The sequence below is a fragment of the Diabrotica virgifera genome, chromosome 9 (assembly GCF_917563875.1).
Source record: "Diabrotica virgifera virgifera chromosome 9, PGI_DIABVI_V3a".
Taxonomy (NCBI): Eukaryota; Metazoa; Arthropoda; class Insecta; order Coleoptera; family Chrysomelidae; genus Diabrotica; species Diabrotica virgifera.
The window spans coordinates 24,757,812-24,773,017 of NC_065451.1; the positions used below are offsets into that span (position 1 = coordinate 24,757,812).

General features: G+C 35.0%; 1 protein-coding gene across 1 annotated transcript in view; it reads left to right on the forward strand.

Annotated features, from left to right (window-relative positions):
• Nucleotides 1-15,206, forward strand: part of LOC114324319 (uncharacterized) — a 903,318-nt gene that overhangs the window by 869,581 nt on the left and 18,531 nt on the right. Inside the window, exons 7-8 of the mRNA XM_050661074.1 lie at nt 9,307-9,549; nt 12,570-12,685. Coding sequence (XP_050517031.1) covers nt 9,307-9,549; nt 12,570-12,685 — 359 coding nt within the window. The remainder of the gene's footprint in view (nt 1-9,306; nt 9,550-12,569; nt 12,686-15,206) is intronic.

Here is a 15,206-nt window from a genome sequence, read left to right on the forward strand (position 1 = left end):
TGAAAAACATCATATAAGGTTTCGTGTTATAACACTTGCATCTAATTTATTCGTCACTACAGGACCGGACCTGATATATTTATAAGACGTAAATTTGAGACCGCTACAAGACTTTTCCCTGATATTCGTCAAAGTATTTTCATTTGTGGTGTTTCTAGTGATCGTCTCGTTTTATATGTGTCACGTCTTGTATCCGACGTGTACGTCAATATAGGTCTAATTGCTGCTTTATAGATTCTTGCTTTTGTGTCTTGTCTTAGGTGATTATTCTTCCAAATTGTGTCATTAAGAGATCCCGCCGCTTTACTTGCTTTTAAGCTTTGTTGTCGTACTTCCTCTTCAGCATCTCCGTAACTAGTTATATCTATTCCCAAATATCTAAACCTTGCTTCCTGCTATATTATTTTCCCACCAATTTCGATTTTACATCGTAGTGGGTATTTAGATGTTGTCATACATTTGGTTTTTTCTGCTGATATTATTATATTGTAGTTCTTGGCTGTTGTATTGAAGATGTGTGTTAATCTTTGAAGATCGTCTTCTGTCTCGGCAATTAATGCGGCGTCGGCGTCGTCTGGATAATGTAATATTTGGATTTCTGTGTTACCCATTCTGTAACCATGACTTTTACGTACTGCTTCTATTATTTCGTCCATTATTATATTAAAAACCAGTGGGCTAAACGAATCACCTTGTCTGACTCCGCTTTGTACTGGTATAAACTGTGTTAGTTTTCCATTTATGTTTGCCTGTATTGGATATGGAAGTAGATGTTTTCGATCATTTGTATAATATTGATTGGTATGTTTCTTCTATACAGTAGGTGTAAGACGTCTTCGACTTTGATGCGATCGAAAGCCTTTGTCAAGTCTATAAAACATAGATATGCTGGTTTATTGTACTTGATGACCTTTTCTGTGATTTGTCTTAGTACAAATACGACATCTATGCAGGATCTTCCGGATCTGAATCCTTGTTGTTCATCTGATAAAGTCGTTAGTTTATTGATTTTGTTGGTCAGGACTTTTGTGGTTAGCTTAAGTGCGGTGTTTGGTAGATTTATACCTGTATAATTGCTGGGGTCTTCTTTATCTCCTTTATTATATTTTAGCATTATATTTACAATTTCCTGAAATCTTTAGCTCTAGTGGGTCAAATTCAATTATTGAAATCGATGAAACAAACATAAACCTAATTTAGGAACTAACAACTTTTTATAAGAGAACAAACTGTCACACACAATAGTATCTCTCTATGAATACGAATCACAAAAAAGTACAAGAAATCATTAAATACCAATAAAACACCGTTTTAGCGGGAATACATATTATAGAGCTGATATTTTCTTCGCTATTACCTAAAGTCAAATAAAACCATTCAGAAATTCATTCAGATGAATGAAGTAATGAAGTGAATCAATGAAGTAACGTTATGGTCTATTACCATCACCAATATTTTTAAAAATCAATAAGGTGGTAGTGATATATTGGTTTAAGCTGTCAGCATTTCCGATCGTTTTATTTCCAACGGATCTATCTAAATTCGTCTATATTTTCATTACAACGCAAGGGAAAATGTGCTTTCTAGTCTAGGTTGTGAGGCCGCTCTAGTAGGAAAAATGGTTGTGTGTCGGTTACTTTGCGGATTTCTGTTCCAATATGTCTATTTCAAACAAATCTAAAGGACGCCAGGCGAGATTTTTGGGCAGAAATTATTTAAACAGTTTTTATAAACAAATTCTAAAACTTCCTTTTTCCTACCTAAAACATTTTTTTAGGTTTTTTGCTTCATTCTAGATAAAAAATGTCTGTTGCAATGTTTCTCTATAGTTGATAATTTTTGACTTATAAGCGATTTAAAGTCTGAAAATGCGAAAATACGCATTTTTGAGACTCGCGTGTAAATTCTTATTTTTGAGCTTACCAAGGGCCTAAATTATCCACGCCAGAATACACTCTAAACTGGAGCTGGATATTAGTGACACTCAATATGGGTTACGTAATGGTATGGGTACCAGAGAGGCATTATTCTCCTTCAACGTGCTGACACAGAGATGTTTGGATGTTAACCGTCCTCTTTACGTCTGTTTTATAGACTACAATAAAGCGTTTGATAAAGTAAAACATGATCGACTCATGGAAATTCTGAAAACTAAAAACCTATATGAAAGAGATTTAAGACTAATAACACACCTTTATTACAATCAGCGAGCAATAGTAAGAATTGAAGAAGAAACATCTGAAGAAATGGAAATAAAGAGAGTCAGACAAGGCTGCATACTATCACCTCTATTATTTAACGCTTATTCTGAAGAAGTAATGCGAGAATTGTCGGAATTAGAGTAAATGGAGTCTTAGTTAACAACATCAGATATGCAGATGATACAGTAATAATAGCCGATAGTTCACAAGACCTGCAAAGACTCATGGATAAAATAGTAAGGTGTAGTAGGGAGTACGGACTCTCTCTCAATATCAAAAAGACGAAATTTATGAAAATTAGTAAAAACAACCATAATCATAATGAAATCTTGATAGTAGAGGGCCAGCAAATCGAAAGAGTAAAAAAGTACACTGACCTAGGAACACTTATAACAGAAAATAATGACTACACTGCAGAAATCAAAGTCAGAATCGAAAAAGCACGTTCTAATTTTATGAAAATGAAAAAGGTCCTATGTAGCAAAGATTTAACATTAGCTTTTAAAGTACGCCTAACAAAATTTTACGTATACAGTGTACTATACTATGGAGTGGAATCATGGACGTTAAATGTAGAGACAATGAGACGACTTAACGCCTTTGAAATGTGGATCTATAGAAGAATTATGAGGGTTTCCTGGGTAGATAGAGTTACGAACAACGAAGTACTGAGAAGAATAGGTAAAGAGAAGAAAATTGAACTTACAATTAAAGAAAGAAAACTACAGTATCCCGGACATGTGATACGGGGCGAGAAGTATGGCATCCTGCGACTCATAATGCAAGGAAAGAAGATGGCAGAAGAAGCATCGGAAGAAGACGAATTTCATGGCTGAAGAACCTGCGAGAATGGTTTGGTTGCAGCTCAAAACAACTATTTAGAGCTACTGCCTCAACAATTAAAATAGCTATGATGATTGCCAACCTCCATAGCGGAGATGGCACCTGAAGAAGAAGAAGCGATTTAAAGTCTGAAAATGCGAAAATACGCATTTTTGAGGCTCGCATGTAAATTCTTATTTTTGAGCTTACTAAGTGCTAAATTGAAGATTAAGCATTCATACAAACGATTGCAGTTTATTATTAACGTAGTTTTGTTACTAATTATTATTTATTAAATTAATTATTATTGCTAATATGTTAATTAAATACGCCAATCACCATATAATAAGGGTGTTTTGTTATTTTCCATTTTTAAATGTAATCGATACAAAATCTATTGGATATATTATCTTTATATTATGTCAATTATAAATAAAATTATCTATCTTCTATCTATCTCCGAGCCTTAATGTATCCATCTTTTTACATAGTCCTGTCCTCTTTTCCACTGGTTTCTATCCAGCGCTGGTGTCATCCATCTGGATCCGTCATGTCTTTTGAGGTCATCGCTCCATCTCATCTGAGACCTTCCTCTTCCTCTCTTATGTGCAACGCCTCGCCGCTCGTGCGCGGACCCTACGTTGCCACACCGGCTGTCGGATGACAACAAAGGCGTAGCCCGCTATGCTCTAGTGGAGATGGGGGGGTTCGTTGAGACTTCTCTTTTAACCTGAAATAGATATTAACTGGGCGCCAGGCAAGTTTGCCCCACGGCCCACGCCTAAAGTAGACTGCAACTCCAAACCTACCAAATTGTTGCAGTACCAATCATGTGGTGTATGGAACAAATGAAATTAAGCGATACCTCACGTAAAAATTATCTATTCATAATAAATCAATAAATAATAAATAAATTTAGTCCACAAATACGCAACAATTAACAAAAAAAAAACAATAAACTGAATAAATATAACAATATTAAACAACCACAACTATAACCTACCTAGCAACTAGTTGCGATGAAGCAAATAGGGCTTCTAGCCCTCAAAATTAACCGAAAATTATAAGCGTCGCGTGAGCTCAGGCGCAACCGCTGTAAAACAAATGAAAACAGTATAACAAACCGAAAACACACTAGGTACTATTCACAAATAAACTAAAATTAATAAAGGCTAATGAACATAAACGCATAAAAAAAATAAATTAATCAAAATACTTATCTTAATTCTGCAGTGAGGTATCCAACGATGTTTCCAATTCCAATTAGAAGAATAACCAGTAACATATCATCGACGTAAACAAACGATTTCAAACACAACAAAACTAAATACTGAAAGAAGAAATCGGAAGTACTTAATTGGAAGTAAACGTAAATAATCGGAATAAATGGAACTAAAGGGAATAATTGGAAACCCTAAAAGAGAAAAATAGTATTAGAATATCTATTTGTATTTACACTATCATATTATATAAAACTAAATTTAATATTACTAAGTTAACTTGAACTGTCAAAATGACGTCTATTACTATAACAATTAATATTAAGAAAAATAAAAACTAAAAACTGACTGAAATGACGTCAGAGAAATAATTCTATTTTAGTAGCAATGTCAAATAAGAAAAAAAATGAAAACTGTAAATTAATGTAGATTTCTTCAAAATGACGTCAGAGCAACGATTCAAATTCTATATCAATCAATAAATAAGAAAACAATAGAAGATCTTATACTAACCTTTGGCCAGAAAGAAGGGTTTTCCAGGGGGTACATATACAAAACAACTCTTCTACTTCCCACAGAGTATTTCCAACAATAACTAGGTACTATCTACCCCTATCTATTTTGTGGTTTAAGGCCTAATTACTGCAAAAGAAAATAACAACTCTCAGAGAAACTAATAAATAAAAAGCTCGGAAATCAACAATGCACTTATTGCACTGCTTAAGAAATCGAATTAAGACATACCTGATGTTCTTTTCCTTCAGAATGGCTTCAGGAATCGTTACAGCGTATCTAAAATGGTGCTTTGAAAATAGGTCCCGTTTCATACGGTGTGAACTTGACAACTACACAAAATGTACCTACAACACTACAATATGCCAAGTTCAATTAACATAAATTCAGGCCGATATCCCCAATGAGGGTGATCTATCCAAGATCAATTGCCTGAAAACTTATGTTCCAAGTAGCACCCCAATTTTAGAATTGACGACTGTCAAGATGACGTACCGTAACGTATCCATGACAACCCTTGCCAAATTCAAGGTCTGCTATCTATTCGATTATTTATTTAAGAAAATAGGAGAAATGTGGGAAACGATATGAAAGAGTGGAATAATCTTATTAATAAAAATAATATATAGACGATTGAATTTTTAAAACATAACATATGTTCCCATGGTCGCCAATAGATTATTTACTTGTTGCATCTTTCACCTGCTTGTCGGATGGTGTGACCTGCAAATTCCCATTTGAGTTTTGCTATCTGTTCCTTAACGTCTTTTACTTTGGGTACTCCTCTGATCCAGACGTTTCTTTTGCGATCTTTAAGTTTTATATGCAGCATTTCTCTTTCCAATAACCCAAAAAACCTGAAAAAGGCAGGTTTTCCGGGGCAGAAAAAGTTGAGTTTTGGAATTTGTTTAAAAAAATTGTTTAAACAATTTCTGCACAAAAATTTCGCCCGCCTCCTTCAGATTTGTTTAAAGGGGACATTTTTAAACAAGAATCCGCAAAGAAACCAGATCAGAAACATTCTTCCTACGGAAGCTGCCTCACAACCTGAACTATCCCCAGTTTTTATACTGACTGAGTCGACGGTCTGTTTGATATAAAAGGGAGATGAGTTATTTTAACCTACATTTAGAATGCGAAAATATTATTTCAAAGAATACATATAATGGAAATGTCGACTTATTCTTTTTTTATCCCATTATTATTGTAATATTTTAATAGCATTAGATGAAAATAATGGAGGTTATACGGACTATGTAGAATATTGAAGGACAGAATAATACATAGGATAAATAAAGTGAATTCTATGAGCTAAGATAGCATTGGGATAAACATATTTTATAAACAAAACAATACACTCTTGAAAATATAGTAAACGGTAAAATTAAATTTATCTTTGTAACGAGTAGATTTGTTAGACCTGAACACCAATCAAACATGTTTCGTCATCATCAAAAGACGATGTGTTAGTATTCGCGATGAAAAACAACGTAGCTGACCTCTGATGGAATAAATTTAAACTACTATAAGTGGTATAAACAAACCAGAAAATTATTGATTTGAATGGAATTTGGTCACTATTAAGAAATTTTTAGTAAATTTCAGCATTATGAGTACATTAAAATATTTTAAAGCAAATCGGTATTGTTCTATTCCTCAATTGAATGTTTGTTTATACCATTTATATCGGTCATTTTCTTGCATTCGACCTGCCCTCTATATTCCGTTTCAATCGCGAATACAAACACATGCCAACAAGAAAGAGAAATCAGTACTTGTTCTGGTTTAGAGGTGGACGGAGCGATCAATACTCGATCCGATAAGGAACGGGAAAACGATGAATCAATACTTGATCGCCGCGGCCTGACAATTTGGCCTTTAATCAACACTATAATAGCCGGATTGAACTATCCGTTCAACAGCGCCAAGAAAGCGTAACAATACAAGAAGAACAAATTAAAAAAGTGGAAAAATATAAATATCTGGGTACAATAACTAATAGATACATAGAAGAGATTAAAGCAAGAATAGGATAGGCCAGAAATGCTTTCATCATCCAGCCTGAAAAGTCCTCTGCTGAATATAGGCCTCCTCCCCTCGTTTCTCACCCCATCTATCCTGCGCCGCTCTCATCTAGTTTTTATTTAGCTTTCTTAAGTCGTCAGTCCATCTTGCAGGCGGTCGACCGACGCTTCTCTTGTCTTTTCTTGGCATCCATTCTAATAACCTCTTTTTCCATCTCCCATCTGTCATTCTGGCTATGTGTTCTGCCCATCTCCACTTCAACTTGGCTATCCTTTCGATGACGTCAGTCACCTTTGTTCTTCTCCTGATTTCTTTGTTTTTGATTTTGTCTCGCAGAGTTACATATTCCTAACATTGACCGCTCCATTCTTCACTGCATGACTCTTAGTTTGGTATCCGAGGCTTTAGTTAAGGTAAGTGTTTCTGATCCGTACGTCAAGACTGGGAGGATTAAATAGGAGGAGAACTGATTAAATACCTTTCTCTTTAGGCATGTGGGCAACTCACTTTTAAAAGTTTCTCACAGTTTTCCAAATGCTGCCCAACCAAGACCGATTCTTCTCTTTAGTTCATGAGTCTGGTTATTCCTGCCAATCGTAATTTCATGTCCCAGGTATTTATATCTATCTACGAGTTCTATTTCTTTCCCACCAATACTGATGCTCTGGTTGGGTATCAAATTTGTCATTATTTTTGTTTTCGAGATGTTTATATTTAAACCTACATTTTCTGTAGCCACAACGAGTTCCTGTACCATCTCTCTTGCCATACCTAGATCCTCAGCTACTATGACTATGATATATCATCGGCGAAACGTAAGTTGTTTAGGTATTCTCCATCTATTTTTATTCCCGTTGTCATCCAATCCAAACTCTTGAAAGCATGTTCCAAGACCGTATTAAAAAGTTTAGGTGACATTGGGTCTCCTTGTCTAACCCCCCGTTCTATTTTTATGCGATTACTGTTAGTATATAATTTGACAGTGGTTGTTGCCTGTAAGTAAGTATATATTGTATAATAATTTTGTATACCAATAATCTAGCCTGCATTCTTTAAGCTCCTATTATAGCGCTTAAAGAAATGCTTTCAACAAACTAAAAAAGTATTATGTAGCAGGGATATTACAATTTCTTTAAAGATAAGACTTCTGAGATGCTACGTGTTCTCCGTAGTATTTTGTGGCTTGGAGTCTTGGACATTAAAGAAAGATGTTTCGGACAGATTAGAAGCCTTCGAGTTATGTCCCTACAAAAGGATATTAAGAATAAGTTGGGTGGATAGTCACGTATGTCGAGGCGTTAAGAAGAATGGGAAAGAAAGGGAGGTTGTAAATACAATTAAAGTTAGAAAACTGCAATATCTGGAATATGTCATGAGGGTCGAGCATTATAACTTAAAAATAAAATAAAAATAAAAATTCCATTTTTAATTCAGTTGCAATGCGAAGGCAAAACAATCTTATTCTTCACTTAAAATACGGAGAGCAGTCCAGCCCTCTGAATCGACGATTTTCAACTCTTGTTGGAGTCTCATCGGAGAGAACGTAGGCCTGCTTCTATAATATAGAATGTTAATAATGTTACTAGGATTGAAAACTACTTCGTCTTTCAATTGCTAGATGACGCTAGTCTCCTAGTCCATTCACATCAGTTGCGGTGTGGGGGATAAACTCTCGGTGTTAATCACTTAAAGTATGGAGAAGCAGGCCTACGTTCTCTCCAACAAGAGTCGAAAATCTTCGATTCAGAGGGCTGGACTGCTCTCCGTATTTTAAGTGAAAAATAAGATTGTTTTGCCTTCGCATTGCAACTGAATTAAAAATGGAATTTTTATTTTTATTTTATTTTTTATATTGGTCTTTACTTCTTTGAGTAACTTAGGTCCATTTTCTGTTGGAATTTACCAGATGAACAGACGGGGTCGTGAATTGTAAGTTTTTTGAATTGCCTCTTGTCTTCTTCGCTTCAGCATCCATCTGGCTTGCAAATTTTAGAAGCCATGGAGGGGTTACCAAGAAAATGGACCAATAAGTTTTCAATTTAAAAATCTTTTAGTAATATTTTAATATTTTTAAATATTAATAATGTTATTAGGATTGAAAACTACTTCATCACCTACAACTTGTTGCAATTATTAATACAAGGAAGAATACAGGGTAGAGGGGGTCGTGAAAGAAGACATGTCCTGGTTTTTAAACAATTTGAGAGCTTGGTTTGCCTGCACTTCTGCTGATCTCTTTAGAATAGCGGTATCGAAAGTGTGAATTGCCATGATAGTTGCCGACCTACATAGAGCAGATGGCACATGAAGACGGAGAACTCATTATCTAAATCATCACTTTATCAAAAGCGGTTGGTCTTCAGTCAATGCCCTAGGGAAAGTGGAGTTATTACCAGATCATCATTCCGGCAGATAAGAACTTAAATCCAGAGTATCATGACCAATTTAGTATGTTATTTACGTTACTCAACCCAATTTAAGTCAAAATTTGAGTATACATATTTATATTCACAATTTTGTTTTAGGTGGTAGAGGCCATCATCATAACGACACTCTACCCAAAAGAACCGGCCGAAATAATAATGGGGACGATTACGAAGACCGAAGTCCAAGAGGTAGTATTGGACCCGAAGAAAGAGAAAGAAGTCCAAGGGGTAGCTTGGCAAGAAACATGTTTGATGATCCTGAGAAAAAGAGTCCTCGGGGAAGTCTGACGCTTACTTTTCAAGAACCGCCGGTAACAGAAAGGAGGGCGAGTAGTGATAACGGTAAGTTTTTTTGTGATTGTAAAGAATAAGCTTGATTAGAGTAATATTGTTTACATTTCTAGTTATAAGTCTAAACTTCTTCAATAATAGAAAACAATTTTGTTATTAGTAAATACATATTTATAAAAATCAACCGAAATGGGTGATAATTGTATGTTAACATAGGCTTCTTCTTCTTCTTATGCAATCCACTAATGGATGTTCGCGATCACGTTTGACCATTTTTCTCTATCCCTTGCAGTATGTATTAGGTCTCCTATGTTTTTTAGTCCTGTCCATTGTTTGACATTACGGAGCCATGACATTTTCTTCCTGCCCACTCCCCTTCTTCCTTCGATCTTTCCTTCAATTAAGGTTTGCAGAAACATAGGCATTTGCACGAAATAATAATAATAATAAATAATCATTTCGTTGTGAAGCGAAACAAGAACATTCTTATTTTATTTAGTTCATAGAACGCCAAAGGCACTCTAACTTTATATACTCACATTAGAATTCGAAATATTTTTATGTAAAATATACTTACCTACCTACATATAGCTAAAACTCACAATTAACAATAATCTATTTTTTCAAATAGGCCAACAACTTCGTTCTATTATACAAAACTATAATAAACACTACTTTATTATGAAACAACAATAACGAATTCTTAAAACCTTACACTACTGCACTGAACAGATATCGATAAAGATAGCAGAACAGATAAGAGAAAATCTGACGCAGGTTTGTCAAAATGACAGTGACAATTTCTCTATGTTGCCTAATTAGTTATTAGGTATAATATGTTCGATTTCTTGTTAGAAATAAAAAATTTTAGGTCAAAAATGACACAAAATCTAGGCATGGGATTAAAAAGTTTATTTGAAGAAAGTGTATTTTTATGTTCTTCTTAATGGTGGTACAGGTTCGTTTTTTTAATATTGTATTTAATTACGGAGTAATTTCCACATACTAATATATTTCTCAAATTGGGCTCTGTACAGCCATTCTTTATTATATTACGAATATGTGTGCCAATAATATCTCGACAAAATATTCAAAGTTACAACCGCAATCTTGGACCGCGTTTGTTGCTACCTGTTGATCGCTACTGTAGCCTCTTAAGCTATGGTTAATTCATTACCAAACACCCTGTATATGCATCCTTACATAGTATAGGATGAAATAATATTTTGATTTAATTTTATTGGCCAATTAAGAAAAAAACGTTAATTGGTTAAATAGAATTGACAGAGCTCAATAGCGACATTTTTAAATGTCTTGTTATTTATAAATTAGTCGTTTAATCGTGTAATCGTTGTGTAGCCCAGAGCGATTTGAATGATTAGATTAGTCGTGAGCCTCTGTCTGTGTCTGTCATTGATCCTAGTTTCCTCTAATTCCATCGCTTCACTCAAAGTCGCTCTAACAGAATTGTCCTACTAGTTAGGACTTATTGGTCGTATTTCGTCTAAATACTCAACGTTTCCTGCTTATTTTCATAATTGTCTCAGTTTTTATTTTTTTCTTGATATTTAATTTTATGGGTTATTCACACTAGAAAAAAAAGTAAATAGAAGAATTAGTATTATAGATGATTTCCCAAAAAAATAGGCAAAAGTTTCTCATATGAGCAAAACAACTCTATGCAAATGGTGTAAAAGTACAATCACAAATCAAACACATTTTTGTTTCATTGATCTGTTAAAATTATTTTTTAAAATCTATGTTATGGAATTAGCCCAGTACCTACATCTTTGGACATGTTTTCTTTCTATCGCCGTCTAGCGTTAACTATTTGTATCCCTCTTGATCCAGTATGTTGTTTTATACCATCTAATCATCTATGTTATGGCTTTCCTCTTTGTCATTGAAATTCCATTTATGTAAAACCTAGTTATTCTAGTGCGATAGACTCTTGAGCTCTTGATAAGATACCGCCAAAGCGGTGAAACCTACTGGCAGTTTAGAGCCGACGTGGCTATTGAAACACATGAATGCACTGCTTGAAACACAGCGATTTTCAGCAAATTGGAAGATCTCGAGGCTCGTGGTACTCCCAATGGTGGAAGACAAGTATCTACCTACTTGCTTTCTGCCGTGCATAGCTAAGTTATACGAGAACCTCAAAGAGAGGGAATTGATACACTAATTGAAGAGTCGGGTGGTCTGTCACCCAGGCAGTACGGTTTCAGAATGGAAAAGTGCACGGTTGATGCGGTGATGGGAGTCTTCCGGGCGCGATGTGGGCATTGACCAAAAATGGGCAATCACTACAATAGAAGCTTTTCTTCTTCTTCTGATAATACTATGAGTATTCTTCAAATACTATGAGCTATTTTAATCCATTTCACGCGGTGGATTAGTCCGCGGTGCATATCCAAAATAAAGGCCTTAAGCTATCTTTTTTAGAATCTATGGAAATTAATAAACTGAAAAATACAGATATAATTCTGAATGACCAATTCGAGACAAACAGCTCCCCACTCCTCAGCCTCTTCAGTTAGAGACTTAAAAAGGCAAACCCATAGTAAACTAAATCACTTGAGAAAGGCACTCTGCCGAAACAGCTGTAGTCACATAGTTGTAAATAATAAATTTTGTGGAAGTATAGAAAACAAAAGTTTTCAGTGTTTTATTGTGAGGTAAATGGAGTTGTTAAGTGGTGTGTCTCCTGACTCAATCTTCTGCTAGTGTTTGGGTTTTTATATCGGTTCTTGGTATTGGTGAATCCAAAAAAGTATTGTTGGTTTCTAGTTTTTTCACGTGTACTGCAACTAGTCCAAAAGAATGTTTTCCTTCCTCTCTTTGTTTTCTTTTACCCGGTGCTTACACATTTACCAGATGGATCCTATCATTTTGAAACCTTGATACACGTAAATACATCTGTTTTGTTTCAAATATTGTGCGTCTTCCATCAGGTAGTGCAAATAAGTAAAATGTGTATAATTCTTAAATAATTTATGACATTTCTTTATGGTTTTAACCATGACTGCGATTTTAAGAAAAATGGAACTAATAATTCACATGCATTTTAGGTGTACGAATTAGGAGTACCTCACCTTATAGAGTGGGGGGATCCAGAAGTGGTGCTGCGGGATTTTCTGGATTTAGCGAGAATGGGTCCAGGAGAGCCAGCAGTTCTGTAAGTCAGGTAGGAATTTAGTGAGTAGCATAAAGTATGTGTCAGTATACCTCAAAATTTACTTACTAGGAAATTCTACGTAAAAGGTACGTTATCATACAAATCAGATACGGTTCAAACTTTCGAGATTCTGAGATCGTTGGTGTAGCCGTTATTTTTCTTTTATATCCTTAATATGTCAGTGTTAATGCATATTAAGAATGAAACCATTCTATAGTTTTGTTTTGTTATTTTGAGATGAACCTAATTTATTTGGTTATAAAGGATTTATATATCAGGTACCGATAACCGCCCTGTTACTGATTCAAATAGGCACTGACACGTATTTTAAAATAGATAAAAAATTAGTATTAGAAAATGTATTCAAGTACAATGCTAGACAAAAATTAGCTTTTATTTAATAGTATATTTTCTTCTACTTCCAACGGGTCTTCTGCTATACGGCTTGTTGTTTTTACAGATGTTCGCTAATCTATATGGTTCCATTCGGTTTACATGTTCGTCCCAGTTTTTTTTTCTTGTTTTTATCCACCTGTTAATATTTTAATTTTGCATCGTTCTCGTATACTTCTGTTGCTTTGTCTGTCTCTGAATGATATGCCCGCTATTGATCTTAATATTGTTGATTTGTTGTTTCGTCTTTCTTGTATCGGTCCTTGTCTCCGCTGCATATGTTAGGATAGGTCTTACTGTTCTTACAGTAAGTGGAGTCTTACTCCATATGGTTCCTCGGAGGCATCCACTTACTCTTGCTGCTTTTGTTGCTTGTGTTGTGATCTCTGTTCTTATATTCCTATCACTGGTGACCTCTACTCCTAGGTAATTAAATTTCATTACTTGTTCTACAATTTTGCCGTCTATTTCTAACTTGCATCTACGCGGCTCTTTACTTACATTTACATTTAGTTTTTTTCTACTGATATTCTCATATTAAGTTTGTTTACTGTGATATTGAAAGTGTGGAGCTGCCTTTGTAGGTCATCCTCATTATCAGCAATTAGTATTGCATCATCAGCACAGCATAGTATCGTGATTTTATGTGCTCCCATGTGGTTTTCTTACTTCGTGAATTATTTGATTCATCACCATATTTAATAAGAGTATATGAAAATCTAAAAAATGTATTGAGAGAAAACATGCCAGTTAACAAATCAATAAAATCCAGATTTAGCCATACGGCTCACACTCCCTCAAAGGGACAGATTCACTGATCTCAGATACCTACGGTATCAAAAGAATTGAGCTCTGGTGGGACACTTTCGTGTTATGGAGCCCTAGGTACGTCGAAGTATCTTCCAAAAATTTTCTTACAGATCTAGAGATTGAGAGTAGTATTGCTTCTGCATGGTCTTATAGAGATGTTCATTAATACCCAGCTGATTTACGTTCTCTAAGAAGTTCTTTGGAATGACTCCAGTAGTAGACAGGTATCAGGTATCATAGGGATAGGTACTTTCCATTCACCATTGTGTCCTTATTTATATTTCTAGATCTCTGTACTTAGCGATCTTTTCGTTATATTTTACACGTAGATTATTACTGGTAGGTATCGCCACATCTATTATTAGTGTTGTTTGCCTAGTCAATCTATTAACATCCGATATATTTTGTGCCACTCGTTGGTCTGTAAGCACAATGCGATCCCACTAGAGCTTGTACCTAGTTGTCGTTTTCAAGAATTCTGTCTGCATTGATAATAAGGGAGATATTCGTTTTGGAGGAGTCCTATGCTTGGCTCACTTCCATGCCATTCCTCTTTTGTTTAATATTTTAGTTATTTCATTAATCCTCTAATAAAAAGTTGCTTTTGACTTCCTCTGTTTCTTTTTATTGTTGCTCTTCCCATACTCTTTTGGTTTGTCTTTGGCCGTATATCGTCAATAACTGTCATAGATTCTACTTTCAGGTTTTTTTAATTTGAGAAATTTTTAATGGGTTTCTACCTGTCACACTTCGAGTTTGTCTTAGATACTTCACTAGAAGCATCCGATATCTCCGGATTTTACAATATATAATCACGTACAGACGACGAAAATAGGAGAAAGCAAATAGAGGACACTTAGGCCACGCATTTACCTTCTCTTCGTCTAGGAAAAGGACCGAAAGACAGTTTCTAAATACTCAAAGACTGAGTAAAATGAAAAAGATTAAAAAGGGTTCAAGGCAGGTTTTGTTTATATTCGATTCAGAGTTGGACTACCATCTCCATATAGCAACTATTTCAGCATCCTTATGCATCATCAGTGAAGTTTATGCAGTCACAACTCTGAAGGGAATACAAACATTCTGCCTCTTTTAAGGCAAACCATCGCGATGCAATGAACCCACCTTTTGAGACGCAATCCAGCGACATCTCTCGTATTACGAGGAAAACAACGAAAAGCCCCAGATACAAAGTTTACTACTTTTTAAACAATTAGAATAATTGAAATAAAAATATAATAAACAATATTTTAAATCTAAGACTTTTCGCCACTAAACTGCTTTCTGGCTGCATCCCATATCTCCGGATTTTACAATATATAATCAC